This window comes from Lycorma delicatula, chromosome 4, assembly GCF_047948215.1.
Source record: "Lycorma delicatula isolate Av1 chromosome 4, ASM4794821v1, whole genome shotgun sequence".
NCBI classification, from domain to species: domain Eukaryota; kingdom Metazoa; phylum Arthropoda; class Insecta; order Hemiptera; family Fulgoridae; genus Lycorma; species Lycorma delicatula.
In genome coordinates this window covers 55915125-55936109 of record NC_134458.1, presented here as the reverse complement: position 1 = coordinate 55936109, position 20985 = coordinate 55915125, and the positions used below count along the sequence as shown (strand labels likewise).

The 20985-nt window shown below is 29.5% G+C and overlaps 1 protein-coding gene across 1 annotated transcript in view; it reads left to right on the top strand.

The window, feature by feature from the left end:
• Positions 1–292: 292 nt before the first annotated feature.
• Zir (dedicator of cytokinesis) overlaps positions 293–20985 on the top strand; it is a 102237-nt gene continuing 81544 nt past the window's right edge. Inside the window, exons 1-6 of the mRNA XM_075362981.1 lie at positions 293–678; positions 3022–3112; positions 7698–7870; positions 10126–10339; positions 12405–12575; positions 19437–19558. Of these exons, the coding sequence (XP_075219096.1) occupies positions 638–678; positions 3022–3112; positions 7698–7870; positions 10126–10339; positions 12405–12575; positions 19437–19558 (812 nt within the window). The 5' untranslated portion in view covers positions 293–637. The remainder of the gene's footprint in view (positions 679–3021; positions 3113–7697; positions 7871–10125; positions 10340–12404; positions 12576–19436; positions 19559–20985) is intronic.

Sequence of the window (20985 nt, the reverse complement as noted above, 5' to 3'; positions counted from 1 at the left end):
CGTGGAAGGCATAATGTTATACTCTTTTACAGCATTACTAGATAACATATTAAGTTCATTTTTTCAAGCTTTCATACGCATATTTTGTCAGAAACAAGCTTTTCTTGTTTTAGAAGTTAAATACATGGCAAACTAATATTTAAATATTTATAGAATACAGAATCCAATCTAAATACTTACACAGTCTATATTGACTACGTTTTTGCGTTATCAAACATAAAAAAATTTAATTTACCTCGCCATTGTAAATGTTTGTATACGAAGTTCCGTAGGTTCTCACTGGAGGCAGTTCTGGGCAAGTAATTGGTGTAGTAATTAGATTGATTTTTGAGGTTAGATCTGAGATCTGAATTGTTTCTATTTGTTACATTTTCCAGGTTTTATTTAACGGCATAGTTTATTTATGATATTTAATCGAAAGAGTGCCAACATCGCATGTAAAATATATAGTTTAGAATTAATCTAATACACTTCAATGTTAAATGGTCGCAATTATATGTAATCGTATTGTTTTCGAGGAGGGGCTGTGGACAGGTTGTGTTTGCGGTTATAATGTAGGCCTATAATAAATTGACGAGTGATGCATTGCTTCTACATAGTTAAATAATATTAATACATCAAAAATAATATTCTTAAAATGGTGTCTGTGCAGAGAGCTTTTGCTCAGAAATTGTCCAGGTTAGTGTTCCGTTTGGTTAAAATTACACAAGGATTGTTTTAATGTTCTTTCCATGTTAATTAATAATTAGGTAAAAGAATATATTCTGAAAATAATATAAATATCTATGCTTTGGAAGCCAAATAAATATTGTCTGTAATTAAATGCTGAATTGGTGAGTTTATTGATAATGTTTGAATTATACCCATACATTTTAATGTCTCTAAGATTCTCATAAGAAGTGAGTGTGCTTCATTGCTAATTCATGTAAGATTTTGGGATTTCTCTGTGTGTAATCTAAGTATGATTTAAAAAATGTATTTTAAGAAGATAAGGGAAATTTAATCATTTGTAATTATCATTAATTAATATTGTAATTAATTTAAGGTTGACTTCTGTTGTTGTCTTTATAAAAATACATAAGCTTCATGTATTTTTGTTGTTGAATAATCACAATATAAGCTTGAGGCTTTATATGTGAAAAAATGTTGTGCCTGACTGGGATAACCTTTCTGAACTATTGTCCAGTTTTCCTTGTCAAATGTGGTTTTGCACCATTTTTTGTTATTGATTTCTCATTTGTAAAAAAATTACTTTTTTCTTTTAAAAAGTTAATAATTTAGCTGCATGTAGTAGCTTTTTAGAATTCAAAACATTTTGATAATGTTTGATCCCTTGTCAGAAGAAAGGATTATGGTATACTAATATTAAAATTGTATTAACAGTTAGGAAATGACTAATCATGTAACTAACTACAATACCTTTCTGTAAACAAATAACAGCCTTTAAGTCTGTAAAAACTCCATAGAAACACTTGCTACTGCCAAGGTTAATGATAAAAATATATAATTACATTTAAAATAATACTGCAATTAACAAATTTGGAAGATGTCATTATGTTCATTGGCTACATGATATGTAACATACATATAATTTTGTTAATTTGGAGATGTTATATTGATAGTTTTGGTAATTGTTTAACAAGTTTTATAATTAAACTGATATGGTTTTAAAATAACTAATAACTTACTTGCAATGAGTAGTGAATACAAACATTGTTCATTGCAAGTGTATGTAACATTATACTTTTAATAACACTTTAATGAAAATGAAATTTTATTGAAAGTTTAATTAGGATATCATGTTTCAAATAGTCAGAAATTAATTATGTAATACTATTTCACTTTAAAAATATTTAAGAAATATTTAACTTATCCTTTTCCTTAATTTAATCAATTAGAACCTTTTAGAATTTAAATGAATTGATGCCATAAATTGATTGCTTGATTACTGTAAAACATTTTACAATTTACTGTTTGCTTTAAAACTAGGGACAGAAGCTTGTATTAAATTTAATCAATTAAATAATTATAGTAAATACCAATTATAATATTCTGATAAGAAAACTTTAAAAGATAACTTAGGAGTTGCAGGAACCTATTGTGTGTGGTTGGCTGCTTTGCACAGGTGCCTTTATATGTCTCAACAAATTCTACTTTACATCTCAGGCTATGGCAAGCTGTCTGGTAGATGTTATGATAAAGAGAGCACAGGACCCTCTATATTAATCAATGACTCTTGAGTTTAGTCTTATCAGTTCCAAACATCTTTGACAATATAGGATTATCTGATGATGTGACTGTTTTGTTTAGTAGAGAAGTACTACTGATTTTTGTATCATTACCAAATTATTCAGCATCAATTTCTTTCTCAAAGCAACTCCAGCCAATGATCTCCCTTTTATTTTAATACTGTTAAATGTGAGTTGCTAATCTATGAAACACTTCATTTGTTTTAAACCCATTCAGTTCAGTATAAACTGTAATGTTTTTCTTTTTAAATTCTTATTCATCACTAATTATTTATGATTTATTTATTTTTTTGTTCCATGTTTAATAATTTTTTATTTCTAATTTTTTATAGCTCAAATTCATTTACATGATACATTATTTTGCAATGTAGTTTGGTTTTTCTTCAGCAGTTTTTATAATCATTATTCATTTCCCTAAATTCTCCCAACAAGAAGCTCTGTCCAGATCACATTTTCCATATTTTTATATTAATTTGTCAGTTTTGTGGAATCACATATTTTTATTTTTGTACAATGGGGTATTTAATAATAGTATTTAATAATTTGTTAATATCCAGATTTCTGTTAATTGAAGTATATCTTGGCACATCTTAAAATGAAAGTTCCATTATCATTTAGACTTTTCCTTATCTGTTGTTTATCTCTTTTTTCTCTCCTAAGAAACTAATACTCTGTACATGTGTATTCTAAAGCCAAGCTCTATCAGAATTATTGTTTAATTATTATTTATTTTAATTCAGTTAGTGTAATAATTATTTATTTTCTGTTTCAGTCAACATGCTGCTGATGTTCGAAGACAGATATCTTCCAACACTGCAAGGGAGATTACTAAATGTGATAGAAGTATACAGTTGTCATTGTCGGTATGTTATTTATTAAGGGAGAATGAAATGCTCTTTTTTATACGTTTTTGTATGTACTCTTTTCGAGAGAGATAACTTTATTAAAATAAAAATACTTCTATACATTGACGATCAATTTCTAGTATCTTGCAATATGTATAACTAAAACACAAAAAATCAGTACATACAGTTAATGATTAGTGTACACTTTAAAGCTATGCTATAGTAAGAAAAATTATATTATGTTTTGTTTCAGTGGTTACTGTTATTAGTGATTTTATCAGTATAATTATACTTCCTCTGTATACACTTTTTGTATAAAATATTTAAATAACACCCTAAAATATATTTTACTTTGTAAAGCGTATGAACAATGAAGAAAAGAAAAACAAATTTCATAAAATTTAACAGTGTTTCTGGTATGAACTATAATGAAAACAAACAGATTTCATACAATAAAAATGATTCGTCTGAAATTACAGATTAAGTTAGAATAATTAGAGTGCAATAATTATACAGAATGAGTCAAAAGAATGGAAACCCATCAACAACTTTAAAATTGTTCTAGATAGAATACTGTAAATTTCAGGATAAGTTATTGGTCACCTACTTTACCTTTCGACAAGAAATAGAATTTCAATCCCTTCTTGGAGAGTGGTTCTGAGGTTGTAACTCAAATATTTTAAAACACAACACCTCTTGTGTGATACATCATTTTGAAGGTCTTTTAATACAAGAAAAATGGTATAAATGAAAAGTTGGTCTGATGCACCCAAAATGAAGAAAAAAAATGCCCAAAATGGTGATGGGATAAATTTTGGATTTTATAAATCACTAAATTTATTAGTAATTTCAAATAATAAAATTAAGTAAAAAGAAACTAAACTGAATTAAATTAATATTTAATGTAACTTAATTAAAATTTATTTTAAAAGTTAAATTTAAATTTAAAAAAATAAAAAGATTTATTTTTTAACACAAAAAATAGTTTTTGTTCCAGTTTAATGAGTGAGTAAATAAGTAAAATTATTATCACATAATCATGCTGATAAGCTGATCATTGATGGTCTGTTGCAAAAATGAATCTTACTTCATTGTTGTGTAATATACCATTTAGAGTGTTTCATTACTACACTGTTGGTTTCTTATGAGAATTTATTGTAATTAGTTGGCTAATTGATTTTGTCTACCTTTACCATATTTGTAAGCCACTTTTGTTATTTACCTCTTTTTTTACCTTTTTTGTAATTGTTTTTTTACTGAATAAATTTTTTCTGTGCTACCTGGTAATGTTGCTATCAACTTGTCACGTAATGAACAGGAGAAGGCCACACTCGTAATGATGGGGAGCTTTGGTGATAGTGTTCAGTCATATAATGAAGTTTGTGAATTGTTCAATGCAAGATTTAATAATCACATTCACATTTTAACATATTAAAATTTAATAATTGTAACCCTATTTCAAAGAGTACAGTGTCAAAAACCATCAAACAATTTGAAGAAACAGGGAGTATTAATAATAGGGGAAAACTAGGGAGGCCTAAATCTGCAACAGATAATAACAAATCATTAGAGATTATGCAAGAATTTATTGAGAATCCTAATTTTCTTACTGGAACAGCAGCACGAGATCATAACAATAGCCAAAGTTCATTGATTTGAACATTAAAAAGTGAAAATTTGAGTTTTTCAAAACTTGTCTGGTGCAAGAATTTAATGAAGTTGACTAAAATTGAAGACTTGAATTCTGCAAAATTATGATGAACAATATTTGTGCAGCTTAATTTATTAAATAACATAGTTTTTAGTGATGAGTACATATTTTTTTTAAGTGGCAATGTAAATTGCCATAATTGTCGGTACTGGACTGATATTAATCCACACTGGTACTGTGAGGCACATACACGGTATCCAGTCAAACTAATTGTACGGGCATGTATTGTTGATGGACAATTGATAGGGCCTATATTCATTGGTGGAAATTTAAACACAGTGAAATATGAGGTTTTGCTTCTCAACCATATTCCAAACATTCAAAATGTTGTTGGTCCCAACTTCCAAAACATTTGGTTTCAACAAGATGGTGCCCCGCCTCAGTTTGGTCTTCAGGTACGTGAAATTATAAATGCATTTTTTCTTGGAAGATGGATTGGCTGAAGGGGTCAAATAGAATGGCCAGCAAGATCACATAACTTATCACCATCGAATTACTTTCTATGGAGCCACTTAAACAGTATTGTTTATTATAAGCCCCAAGATATTGATGGTTTATAGAATAAAATTTGTGAATCCTTTTACAACTGACTGGCACATTGTTAAACAATAGAAGGAGGACATTGCAAACATTTATTAAAATAAAGTGTAGTTTCTCTTTTATGTAAATTTATTCGATAATATCCATTTAATCAAATTTTTATTAATTTATTTATTTACTATAACAGTTTCTTAAATTATCAATGTAATTTTCTTCAAAATCCAAATTTTATTTCGCCAAATTTTTGGTTACAGACATTCTATTAAATTTTATTTATATCATTTTTCTTGTCTTAAAGAGAAATTTAAAATGGTGTATCACAAAGGATGTTACTATTTAAAATATTTGGTTACAACCCCTGTTCCAATCCACAAGAAGGGGTTGAAATTCTATTTCTTGTCAAATGGTAAAGTAACCTTATCCTGAAAGTTGCAGTATTCTGTCTGCAACTGTTTTAAAGTTGTTGAGGGGTTTCCATAACTTTTGATCACTCTGTATAGTAGTATTGTGTTACTGAGAGATGGTAGGCAGCACTATTCACAAAAAATGCCTGATGTGGTTTATTGAGAATAATGAGAAATAGCTGGCACTGCAGTTATACATAAGTTACATTCTCCTGTTGCTTTTTACTATATATTAGCTGGCATATGTTGTCAGGTATTCGAACTTCATAAATTTTGATGCTAATTATGTCAACCACTTACAACTTAAGTAAACTGTGGTTGCACTGGTAGAGCATTTAAAAAAAAAAGATCAGTTTAACTGTTCTGTAGTACTTTTGGGTTCTAAAAGATTTCACTAATTCTAAGGAAATTCTTTACTTTTAGAAACTATAAATTTTCAGAAGCACTCTTTAACCCGTTACTGGTTTCTTTTTTTACAGAAATGAATATTATCTTGCTCTATTTCTTTTTTTTTGTTTTAATGTAAGTATTTTGAATAATATGATGTGTTTAACAGCAGTTTTGTGTTTTTATTTTCTTAAAAAGAATTTCTGATTAATCAGAAGCTTTTTTTACCAAACATTTTCATCTGGGGTTGCCCCAGTTTAATCCTTATATGTATTTATTATTGGAAAAATAAAGATCACTAGAACTTAGTGAAGTTTTATCCAGAAAATCTTGTTTTATGAAAATATGAATTTTTAGTAAAATTTTCACTATATTGAAATCTGTCTACCTTAATCTGTTTTTTCTCACTCTTATATCAACTCACTCTCAACTCTCAACTCACTCTCATATATGTTTTTAGCTTAAAAACATTTTCCTCATAGGAAATTGTTTCTTAGTCTGTGGAAAGTTTTCGTATCATGAATATACTTTTTATGTCTTTGTGCAGGGTTTTGTATCCCCTCAATCAGTGCATTGTCAGTGTTGTTCAACTCTTTGCTACAAGAAACTTCTTCTTATGAAAAAAGATACTGACTGGTAGTTTTAAGTGGTTGTCACATGTTGAAGCAGGACCTATCTCCACATCATTTGTTTTCAGTTGCATAATGCAGCTTTCAGTTTTTCAAGTAGAGAACTGTGTTTGTTGTTATGTATGAACTCCACTTTTATTATTCCTTTTCTGACCAAAACTCAGTAAACATGACCTTCCAGGTCAGCATCTTGATTTAAATATTTTTTTTTTTAGCAATATCATAAGCCTCTATATAAAGACTATTGTTATGTGTGTAGAGTAGCAGGGTCCATGTTTCATCTTTTGTCATAATCTTCTTCTGAGGAAAGAAGGGCTATTAAAACTAAAATTAAACTAATGGCATGAGTGATTTAAAAAAAAAAAAAATTCAAAGCTTTTCTCATCCACTTTGTTTCATATTGCTCAACAATTATCTTGGGCGCCTTCAGTGAGTAGTATTATTTTATAGTAATTTCATCTCATAAAAGGCCTTAAAATTTAAGAAATATGTTTGTGAGTTCTGAATTGTTAATTCATTAATTTTCCCTATTAAATTGTCTGTGAATGATGAAGGAATACAGTCGCTGTATTGTTTATCTTTCAAATTTTGCTCTTGTTCATTAACATTCTAACCCTCTTATTCACCATACCTTCTCTTATTGGCTATTTGTAAAGTTTGTTTATCTAATTATGAATTTCAGTAGTTCTTAGGCTACTTGCATTTAATTAATTTAGAGTTGCACAAACGACAACTCTCAGTTAGTAGGCTGTTCTGTTGTCTTAAACATAATAAAATGCTATACAGAAACATGTAGTCAATTATTAATTGATAAGTAGTGGTTCAATAAACTTAACTTATTGAATAGTCCTTATCTCATCTGTTTTATTTTTTGTATTACTTTGTTTTTGGAATTATTTTAAAATAATTATTTTTTATTGTTTTCTTTTCAGCCCTATGATACAGTTGAACCATTAGATTATGAAGAATTTATACAGCAACACCAGTTATTGATTGATAGAGATCCACTGAGATATATATTGGATTTTCCACCTAATGATATTGAAGTCTGTGTTCTTACTCGTAAAGTTAGAACTCAAGTTCCAATTGTGCCTAAAGAACCGCTGTAAGTGTATTAAAATTATTTTGATTCACCTAAATTTATGCCATTATCCTTTTCTCCTCCATAGCTGGGCTGATACCATGGGAATTAGTCTACTTGTTGCCTCCATAAAAATAGAACTTAGTTGACATATTTAATGACAAATCTAAATATTTATCTTTATCTTTGATATGTTTATTTAATAATGTAGTTATTTAATAATATTTAATAATGATGATGATAATGATGGTGACAGTACATTTATTAAATAGAAGAAATCCATTTCTTTTGTTGCATAGTTCACGTGATGAGTAGTGTCTTCACTGCTACTTGATGTTTAATGTTTAGTTCGGAATTCGAAAATGTTGGTAATGTTAACTAAAAACATTTTTAAATATAAACTACAGTAATAACAATACATAAATGTCTAAAAACAATACAGAAATGAAACGACACTAATTCTGTATAATAAATTGTTTTCATTATACTGTAACTTAACCACTCTAAAACTACTGTAATTCAACTACATGAGAATGGGCTTAATATAAAAAAATGCAAAATTTGTCACTAGCACTAATTCCTAGAGCTGTTATATGTTAATCAGTTTCTACAAATGAATCTGTTGAGTCAATAGAAAAATTCAGTTTATCTACTGCTTATATAAAGTTGGTGAGAAACTAAATCAAAAACATACTCATTATTTAATTAAAAAAATAAAAATCAAGGGTGAGAAATACTAAAAAAAAGTAAAAACATTATAGTTAAATTGTCAAAAAAGGCAATAAAAAACAAAATGATTAGTTATATTTTTAATATTGTTAATGGTTTGTACCAATTTTTGAATTGTTTTAAAAGCTACTATTTTTTTTGTAGATCTTAATCTTGATTGAAAGGGGAGTAGTAATTATTGATTTTTGAAATATCTACCTCTATACGAATGTGCTGTACAAAAAGGTGTACATCAGTTAATAAATCTGTGAATAGCATTGTTCAGCAAAAGATATGAGATATTTATGTAATTAGAAATATATTTACCTTTAGTACCAATTAAATTCAGTATTACCATCTGTTGTTATTCTTTTTTTCCCAATCACTGTCAATATTTATAAATGTTTAAAGTGTGAAAGAAAGAAGGTTTTAAGGTTACCCTCTTTGAAAAAATGTAGTTTCCAAAAATATTCATGTGAAAGAAAAATATAAAAATTATTCTTAGGTAAATATTTTAAAATAATATAATAATTTAGATGGTTCCTGGAGCTCCAGTTAATGAGGTTTTAATTTTTTTGTTTTGTGCTCAAAATTCACTGAATGTATTTAGTGCACAAAAAAAAAATTGGGGTTTTAATTTGTTATATCTCTTAAATGAGGTGTACAGTGTTGATTTAAGACTAGAATTGGTAATCAAAAATGACAAGTTTTAGTTGCATACATGGCCATAAATTGATTTTCTATCTTTCCACTTGACAGTGCCTCTAGCAAAGATGGTGACTCCTAAACAAGAAGCCTTCTATAGTTACAGTTCAATGTATATTCTGTGGAAAGTTTAATTGTGATCCTCCAAATCACAATATCATTTGTCGATGGCACAATCAGTTTGAAATGACTTGATGTCTTTGTGAAAGGAAAAGTGTAGGATGAACAACTGTACTTTTTTGCTGAAGCAAGCATAACAGGAATTGCTTATTTGGATATGCTGTGTACATGGCTCTTGTCTGAAGTGCAAGATGGACCAGTGAATTTTATCTGGCAGCAAGGCTCCTCATTGACATAACTCTGTACAGAATTGGTTAAATAACATTTTCCTCAACTGCTGGATCGATCAGCGTGAACCTGATGACAAAACTTTGCAGTGGCTTCCAGGGTCACCCAGTCTGAACCCATGTAATCTTTTCCTTTGAGGTTTTGTAAAGGATCTTGTTTATTTGCCTCTGCTAGCTACTGATCTACCTGATTGAGGCACAGGATTGAAGCAGCTGTTGCTTCCATTATTCCATACTTGCCGTAACAAACTTCCCTATCAGTTGGATGTATGTTACCGCATGACAAAAAGTGCTCACATTTGAACACTTTAGGGTAAAACTATTAGAATCTTTCTTTCATTTTATTTGTGATTCGTTACAAATCAAGGTTAAGAAATATTAAATAGCTTTAAAACTGTGTTATTCTTTTTTGTGTACTCTACAATTTTAATTCATAAGCTAATATTAATGCTTATGGATTGCAGTTGTTAAAATGTTGTAACATTGTACAGTATTAATACAATAATTTTTTTGTTGCAGAAATGAATTATCACCAATAGTTCGAGACTGTGTGGATTGTTATACACGAGATTGGGTTTTTGTTGATTATCGTTATAGGCATCATTCTAGTACTCAGTCGCTTAAAGAAAATAAAGAAATATTTCTGCATAATATTGGTCCCCATCAAGAATATGAAGTAGATCTCGATCGTACAGATTATAGTGAAACTTCCTCAGAAGATGATGGTTTTAAGGTATTGCATACTGATTTTGTTTACACTTACTACTTCTATATATAATATAGTTATTTATAAAAATTAATTTTACCACTTTTGTTTTTTATTCTATGTTTAGTAATTTTTCAGAGAACTCTGCTTTTTCAGAATGTTCTTTGAGGGAATTAAATTTTAAAAAAAGTAATGAAACTTCTAAAATTATAGAAATGTATTTTATCATAGTATAATGTGATAAGATAATTTAAGGAACGAAGAAATCATTAAAAAAAAAAAAAAACTTTTTCCAGGAACACTTTCCGCTATTGCAGTCTATTTTCAATCGGATATCAAAACAATATATATTTATAAATTATATACAAAATTATTAATACAGTAATCACATGTTAAATAATTATTTAGGTATCATTTTTATAATCATTTAGTGAACATTTATATATCTTGACCTTATTCCTTAACAGTTCATAAATGTAGGTTACTTGTACATTATCCATATTTTTTTTTTATAAATTTTAAAGTGATTATGATCTCCTTTATTTAGTTCATTATGTACTGTGCTAAATTTAAAATGAATATTTTACAGTGCATGAAAGGACAATGAAATTACACTGCTTATTGTAAATTTAATGAATCTGAAACCAACATTATTTAAGGATTTTTAAGGCTGCAAGACAGTTATTTAGAATAACTGTTTATGATAGTTTACTTTCTGCTTTAGATTTTTGGCAAGTTTTAGTGTTTATAATTTTTTATTTCATTAATGATTGGAAAATACCTTCTATCGTTTCATTATATTGAATTTATATTGAGTATTTATTGGTAAAAAATTATCTCAACTATTATATGAACTGTTTTAATAAATGAAGTATCATTTTCTCAAGCATTAGAAATTTAATTTTTTTCCCATTAATTTTGTTTTCTGTGTTAAATAACCAGTTTTTAAGAAATTTAATAGTTGCTATTTAAAAAATTTTAAATGTTTATTTTCTAAATGTGAAGTTAATAATTTCTTTTTAGAAAAAATAACACATGCATGCAGCCAGACAGATTAAGAATTTTTATATCTATGTTTACTAGACATTTTTTTCTTCTGTATGATATGTAAAATCATTTCTCAGAGTTTGGTTTTACCTGTAATAAATATTTTGTATGTCGTACTATATGTGAGGGTTCAAACATAAATGAATTTTATGACTATAATTTATTTATTGTAAGGAATTTTATTACACTTTATTTATTGTTTTCACTGAGGTTACTTGTATATTTTGGTTGCATGTCTACTCATCCTTGCTTGATGTCAGTGGCTTCCTTACTGAAGTAGAATCTCTTTCTTCATAATCATTCCTTTCATAGGCCAATAGTGTTTATACATTATTTACTGTCAAAAATAAATCTGGGTTTATATGTATGGTGGGGTAGCACACCTTCCTGTTTTGGTGTAAGAGAGAGCATTGCCTTGGAAGAAACTAATGGAAGACTGGGTAATTTTAAAATTTGTATGACAGTAACAGATTTTATTTCTTTGTGTTCAGGCTGTAAAAGATTTTATCAAATAAGCTTTTCAACTTGTCCATTTGATGACTGAAGTTGTTAACTTACAAATATGCATTTTGTTTTGCATTCTTTCTTGACCCCCCTCTGAATAACTTGCATCATTCTTATACTCTGGTTTGTAAAAGACACAGTCATCCCCAAACTTATTTTCAAGTCTTGTGTAAATCTGAAATGGAATGAATCTTTCATTTAAAAAAAAATTTTATAATAATTTTCTTTGACACACTAGTCTGTAGCTGCTGCTTAGAAGTATTAATTACGACTGATAGGGATGAGGATGCCAGCACTATTGATGGAAAGTTCAGACATTCAAATATTTGCCTAGTGTTTTTATATTAAACAATTTAAAAATTTACTAGCTTTAGTTATAATTTTTGTATATATATAAAAAAATATATATATATGTAATATATATATATATATATATATATAAAAAAATATATATATGTATATAATATTTATATACATTACAAACATTTCTAATGTTTTTTAATGATTTTAACTGGTTTGTTAATACTTCCTAATCTTCTAGATAAAATGTGGATCTAGTCAGTCAAGTACTTGTGATGTTCCTAGAGGAAGCTGGGCAAGTTTTGATTTACTTAATTGCGTAAGTGATCCTTTAATGCCTCCACTCCTGGAAAGAATTCCACCTGATACTATAGATCAAATCAATCAAGCTAAACGACAACAAGATAGGCAGGTCTGTAATGTATTACATTAAATTTTTTTATTAGCATACTATGTAGTATTATGTTACAGGTTTTACCCATTGGGTGCCAAGCCTTAAAACCTATATTCTTGGGATTGTTGACTTTTTCCAGATTTCTAAATTCTCTAATTTTGAACAAGAAAGTTTGGTTTTACATAACTGGAAAGTTTAGATATATTTCTTCTTAATGACATATTATATGAAGGGGTGTATTTGTTCATAAAAAAACATATATGTTGATTTATTGGTCTATTTAGTATTTATATAAAAAAAGATGTCAACATAAGTAATGTGAAGTTTATTCATTAAATAAAACCAGTTATACTACTAATCTCTATCATTATTATCATCATTTATAACATGGGTTATAATTTATGTTCTTATTGTAATATCATTCAACTGACCTTTATCATTCAGCTTATGATGAATGGTTATATAAGTATTTGTAAGCATAAGAGTAGAAGGGAATTTCCAATTTTTTTTTCTGAACAAGTATAATTGTCGTAACAAATGTAAAAAACCTTGTGGCTGGTTTTAGTATTTAAAATGTTAAATGAGTTGATGCTGTGAGTACCAACTTCTATTTGAAATTAAAGTTTATGAAACCTATTGTAGAAAATATAAGTATGCTAGTGATGAAGAAAGTAAAAGGAACTATCGGCAATTAAGAAATCTATAAACAGGAAGTGCAAACTGGCGAAAGAAGAGTGGATTAAAGAAAAGTGTTCAGAAGTGGAAAGAGAAATGAACATTGGTAAAATAGACGGAGGAGCATACAGGAAAGTTTTGGGGTACATAAATTAAAATCTAATAATGTATTAAACAAAGATGGTACACCAATATATAATACGAAAGGTAAAGTCGATAGATGGGTGGAATATATTGAAGAGTTATACAGAGGAAATGAATTAGAAAATGGTGTTATAGAGGAAGAAGAGGAAGTTGAGGAGGATGAAATGGTTGAAACAATACTGAGATCTGAATTTTAGAGAGCATTAAAAGATTTAAATGGCAGAAAGGCTCCTGGAATAGACGGAATGCCTGTAGAATTACTGTGCAGTGCAGGTGAGGAAGCGATTGATAGATTATACAAACTGGTGTGTAATATTTATGAAAAAGGGGAATTTCTGTCAGACTTCAAAAAAAGTGTTATAGTCATGATACCAAAGAAAGCAGGGGCAGATAAATGTGAAGAATACAGAACAATTAGTTTAATTAGTCATGCATCAAAAATCTTAACTAGAATTCTATACAGAAGAATTGAGAGGAGAGTGGAAGAAGTGTTAGGAGAAGACCAATTTGGTTTCAGGAAAAGTATAGGGACAAGGGAAGCAATTTTAGGCCTCAGATTAATAGTAGAAGGAAGATTAAAGAAAAACAAACCAACATACTTGGCGTTTATAGACCTAGAAAAGGCATTCGATAACGTAGACTGGAATAAAATGTTCAGCATTTAAAAAAAATTAGGGTTCAAATACAGAGATAGAAGAACAATTGCTAACATGTACAGGAACCAAACAGCAACAATAACAATTGAAGAACATAAGAAAGAAGCCCTAATAAGAAAGGGAGTCCGACAAGGATGTTCCCTATCTCCGTTACTTTTTAATCTTTACATGGAACTAGCAGTTAATGATGTTAAAGAACAATTTAGATTCGGAGTAACAGTACAAAGTGAAAAGATAAAGATGCTACGATTTGCTGATGATATAGTAATTTTAGCCGAGAGTAAAAAGGATTTAGAAAAAACAGTGAACGGCATAGATGAAGTCTTACGCAAGAACTATCGCATGAAAATAAACAAGAATAAAACAAAAGTAATGAGATGTAGTAGAAATAACAAAGATGAGCCACTGAATGTGAAAATAGGAGGAGAAAAGATTATGGAGGTAGAAGAATTTTGTTATTTGGGAAATAGAATTACTAAAGATGGACGAAGCAGGAGCGATATAAAATGCCGAATAGCACAAGCGAAACGAGCCTTCATTCAGAAATATAATTTGTTTACATCAAAAATTAATTTAAATCTCAGGAAAAGATTTTTGAAAGTACATGTTTGGAGTGTCGCTTTATATGGAAGTGAACTTGGACGATTGGAGTATCTGAGAAGAAAAGATTAGAAGCTTTTGAAATGTGTTGCTATAGGAGAATGTTAAAAATCAGATGGGTGGATAAAGTGACAAATGAAGAGGTATTGCGGCAAATAGATGAAGAAAGAAGCATTTGGAAAAATATAGTTAAAAGAAGAGACAGACTTATAGGCCACAACTAAGGCATCCTGGAATAGTCGCCTTAATATTGGAAGGACAGGTAGAAGGAAAAAATTGTGTAGGCAGGCCACGTTTGGAATACGTAAAACAAATTGTTAGGGATGTAGGATGTAGAGGGTATACTGAAATGAAACGACTAGCACTAGATAGGGAATCTTGGAGAGCTGCATCAAACCAGTCAAATGAATGAAGACAAAAAAAAAAGAAACCTATTAATTTATTTTCTAAAAATATAAAAGAACTGGAAAAACCTTTAACTGATCAAAAAAAATTATAACAGACATTAAAAATTTGAATGTTAATCTTATGTTTCAGTGGAATTCAAAAAACTTCCAAAGAATTTATTTTTATCCATGATTACCAGCAATATGTGATTGATTAATCATGGGTAAAAGGTGTTCTGTAAAAAATCGTTTTTTTAAATTCCATTGAAAGATAGATTTACTCTCATGACTGATAGTTAAAATTGGCCATCATATTTTATCAAATCGAATATTTTTCAAGTTCCTTTTATGTTATTAAAAATTATCCGAGTGGCATTTTTAGCAGAAGTTGACTGATGATTGTGAAAATTATTATTCAATTTATAAAAATTAGTTTAGAGTGTATAATTTAAGCTAAGGTATGTCCTTTTGCAATTTGCTCTTAATGCAAAGCATTATAATGTACACTCTTTTATCTTTGTGTTGTTTGTATTCTGTAAAATAATTTTTTTTTAATGAACACATACATTTCGTGATATACTAATTCAGCCTATTTATGACCATTTGTTTGAGCTGTGGACTACTGAGAAATGATAGATGCTTTCACTGCAAATTGTAGGCAGTGCTTTTTTATTAGATTTAAGAAGCTTATTTTGTAATAAGATTAAATTATATTGATTCTGTTTTTATCCATCATTTTGATTTGAAGTGATATTTTAATTGAAAATTTTTGTTATGTATGAAGTAAAGGTTTAGGTGCTATATATGCTAATGACTACCAAGAAATAAAAGTAGTAAAGTAGTGTCTAAGCAATCACATTGTTTTGTATTGTGTACAGGTAATAATAGTTTGTTTGTAAAAGAAGTAAAAATAATAATTATTTATACAAAATTAATTTGAAGATCATCTAAAAGATACTAAGAATAAGAAACCTTAGGATTTGTAATCACACTTCCATTATGTTGGCACCTGGTCATTCTGGATTTATCCTTTTTTTTATATATATATATGTGCTGTGACAGTCTAAGTACAAGTATAACAGCATTATAAGTATCTTTTACCTAATAAACTGATTGTATAAAAAAAATACATAAATGATATATCATTACCATCACATTGTAGAAAACTTGTTAAATCTTCGATAGCATTTTTTTTTACCAGTTTAATTTTATTGAATAATCCATCTTAGTAGATGGAGATTAGTAAGTAATTTTATTCATAATCAAAAATTTTATTTAATGCAAATAAAAAAATTATACAGTCATCTTGGGAGGTATTGGCCAAACTTAAGAGACTGATTGAGGACATCAAAGTGAACAAAAAATTCATGTGGGCAAATGCCATATATTGCTATATTTTCTCTCTCCACCATTTTGTTTTTTTTTTTCAATAAAAATTTATATCTTAAGAATAGCTTGAGATATTTTAATGATATTTGGAGTACATGTACCCAGCAACATCTACAAAATAAATGGTTGAAAATTTTATCTTGAAAAATTTCAAAATGTCAGGTATTAAATTGTTTTAAATGTAAATACAGTAAAACTTGACAGTATTGGATGTGGCTTGGAATAACAGTCTGTCTGTTATTTAGAGGCATCTGCTATTCAGAATAATGTGAATATATTATTATGTTTGTTTATTGTACAGAAAAAAGAACACTTTGAATAGAACAACAGTATTGCATATTTATTTTATGTAAATTAAAATTAGAAAAAAATTAGTTGCTAGTTAAAATGACTGTAAACATTCAAGTCCTTTTTTATTATTTTTCTGAAAAGAAAACAGTTTTCTGTGTTCATGTATAAATAAAAAAAAAAATACTATATTACTGCAGTAGACCAATAAAATAAGAGAATAGAATTATTATATTAAAATGCAAAAAAAAACAATATAAGCTACAAAAATATTACTCAAAGAAGCTATAGTATACAACAAAGAATATTAATCAGAATGCACTTAAAGAAATAATGTAAAAAACAAATACAGATTTGTACAGTTTATTTACATGTAGATGGTTTAAAATAGCTGTTTATCTTACATCAAACGAAGACCTGGTATATATTTTTTTCAATAAGCGACTGCATGTCTGATATTAAAATAATGCCTTCTGGTAATCCTTTTTCTAAGAAATATTACTTTAATTTTCTAACCTGTTCTGTCGCTTCCTTACTCGTGATGGTAAATCTGGGTTAATCATTGTCAGCATCATTGTTGTTTGTTTTGGAAGTAGTCAGATCTGAGGCAGCAACAAGATCACGGTTGTCAGTCAATATATCCTATGTGTTGAGCACATCGTCAATGTTTGAGTACTCTTTGTAATTTCCAAATGGTTCAATATATTCCTGTAATTCACTCATTTCCACAGAATTTTCATTTGGTTTAGTAAGATTTTCAATGTCGGATTGAGGTTAGTTTGTGGAGGTTTAATATTGGCTTTTACAAAACAATTTCTTGCTTTTGTAGTAGTAACCTGCTTTATAGCCGTACGAATCCATAAAATTGCATCCAACACTAATGGTTTTTGAAAGCTCATCAGCATTCGTAACTTCATTCATTGCTGACAGTAAGTACCGTAACACCTTTTTTCTGTAATGAGTTTTGAAGTTCTGAATGATCCCTTGATCAAGCAGTTGACATACTATAGTAGTATTTGGGGGAAGAAATAATCAGTTTTACATTTTGTAAGCTAATGTTAGGGTGGGATTTTGCATTGTCCAAGAATAATATGACTTTCCTATTTGGCTTTCCCATTCAACAATCAGATTTAACCACTTTTCCATCATTATGTACCTAGTCATCCAAGATTTTTTATTTGCTTACCATTCACTTTCTAATGAATTTATGTTCACGTCCTTAAAACATTGTAGATTTGCCAATTATTAGTGGTTTTTCAATTTCATCTGACATAATCACAACCAGTATAACAGTCAGTTTTTCTTTTAATATCTTTTCTCCTATACATTTTTCTTCTTTCTAACATAATGTTGCATTGGGCAAAGCCCAGAAAAAAGAACAGTCTCATTACAGTTAAAAATGTTTCCTTCATTATAACTCAGGCATATTTCATTTAACTTTTTCTTTCACTCAGACACCAAACTCTCATCTACACCCCCAGATTCACCACAGACATTTTTAAATGAAATGTTATGTCTAATTCAGAATTTATCTAATCAACCTCCTGATGCTTTAAACTAATTGTAACAGAGATCTTTAACAATCTTTAGGGCTGTCTCATGTATCAAAATTCCTGAGATTGGAATGTTATTAGTACATTAGTACAAGCCCTGCAAAACCACTCATTTATCATCTGCTAGGCCTGGCGTTTTAGGAAATGCATGTTTGCTTAATTGATTACCATTTTCAGTCAGTGACTTTAGGATATCAAGTTTGCTTTTTAAGATATCACTTATCTGAGTTTTCCTGACATCAAAATGTTTTGCCATATCATGCACACTGTGTTTTTTTTTTCGTAGACATTTATAACTGCTACTTTTTCTTTTAATGTCAAGCATTTACATTTTTGAGACATTTTTAGTTGCGGTAAGACTGCTTGTAATAATTTTTATAAAATACACTAAATTAAACATGTAGTAAACATATGTATAGAAAATGTACTACAATAAAAAATACAGTACTCTACCATAACAAAAATATTACACATGTTCAATGAACAGTATACACTTGCACAGCAACGGATGAATCACGCTGTATGATGAATTGATTAAAATCATAACATAAGCATCTAGGCGGGAAGTGAGATGCAATTCACATAGATAAAAAAATTAGCCATACTGAATATAAAATAAAACAAGGAGAATTACAATTTTTATTCCTGTTGTCTGTGTTTTAGAACTGATTGAACAGTTTTTAGAGGTAAATTTATTGTCCATATCTGTTGTTTAGAAGGTCTGTTATTGAGAAGTTTTTTATCCATTAATACCACTATAAAACTGCAATCACAGGCATCTAAAAGTGACGGTTATTAAGGGAGTCCATTATTGAGAAGTGTCCATTAAGGGAAGTTTCACTGTTTTAGTTTTATCAAATTGTATTAAATCCTTTATTTTAAACAAAATGACACCTCATATGTTTGCTAGTTGATAAACAACTGAGATATGGCTGAAATTGTTAAAGTGGCAAAGATTATAGAGTCTGACAATTTTAGGGCTGTTTTCATTTTCTTCACTAATTAAATTAATAATAATTTTTTTTAGTTATAATAGAATAACTTATTATTAGAACATTGTTTAAAGTTTAAGACATATATGTGTTAATAAATGATGTAAATCGTTTATTAAATTTGAGAAATTACATTCATGTCTTACAGTCTAATATGGTGATTACTTTTATTAAATTTATTTTTTTTTTATTGTAGGATGGCTTGTTTCTTCTATATCCGCAATCTGAAACAGATGAAATCATAGAAAGAAGATTTGTTCCTGATCCACCTACAGAGCATTCTGCTCACAGAATTTTAGTCAAATGTTTACAGCTGAAGTAAGATATATTTACTTACAGATTTAATATTATTTTAAATAGAGATTCTTTTTTCTTTCATTTTTTTTGTGCATGTGTGTGTTGTACACAAATATTTATTTAGGCTTTACAAGAAACCTAATAAAAGTGAAACTTTTACAAGAAAATTGACAGTCAGTATACTGTCATATACAGGGTCATTCACGGGAACCGAATGTTTTTGAAGTGGGTTGTACTCGGGCGTTCGTGGTGGGAGGGGCACGTGGCTGGTTTCTGATGTTTCCTTTGTTCATAACATTTAAATTTGAGTCGTTGAGATGGAGCCGTGGATGCTAGACCAATGCCTGTACGCGTATGACAGTATTATGCGAAATGACGAATCCGTAACTGCTGTTCAGCGAGATTTCCGCCATCAGTTTAATATCCATCGTAATGCAAGTGTCCCTTCTCGTAACACAATATTGCGATGGGTAAACAACCTTCGAACAAGCGGTTCAATATTGAAGAAAAAACCACCGTCTCCCCGACAAACTGCTAGCACTCCGGAGAACATCGAACGCGTAAGGGAAGCCATTGTCAGAAGCCCTTGCTGCTCTATTCAGAGGCATTCAGCAGCGCTTCAAATGAGCACAAGTACGGTAAGACGAATTCTGCATACAGACCTGCATTTCCATCCTTACAAGATAGCCGTCGTGCAGCAGTTAAACGAGCAAGATTTCACGCAGAGATTACAATTTTGTCGACAAATGCTTACCATTTTTGAAGTAAATGAAAATTTGTTATTGTTAATTAGTGACGAAGCCCATCTTCATCTGAATGGCTTCATCAACAAACAGAATTGCCGGTATTGGGCAGAAAGAAACCCACATCAGCTTCACGAGAGACTACTTTATAGCACGAAGTTGACTGTCTGGTGTGTAATAGGAAAGGTCGGTGTTATTGGACCATATTTTTTTGGAGAAAATGATGCTGCCGTAACTGTAACAGCTGATCGTTACATTGCGATGTTGAATATGTTTTTCATCCCTGAGTTACAAAACCGGGGAATCGAATTTCAAAATGTGTTATTCCAGCAGGATGGAGCTACAGCGCACACAGCTAGGGCAACGATGGCTGTTCTCCGTAACTTGTTTTCGGGACGGATCGTTTCCAGATTCGGCGACATTCCTTGGCCCCCTCGGTCCCCCGAATTGAGTAGTTGTGATTTTTTTCTGTGGGGGTTTCTGAAATTGCGTGTGTACGGCAATAAACCGCGTACATTGGAGGACCTAAAGATCGCATTCGTCATCACGTCATCCAGATTGATGTAGACATGCTGCAAAGAATTGAGGCCAGTTACCGTGAAAGGCTACAACAATGTATTGCCCGAAATGGACATCACTTGCCGGACATAATTTTTCATTCATGAGTAAGTAACAAATGCTTTGATTTAACAAGTATTTCAGTAC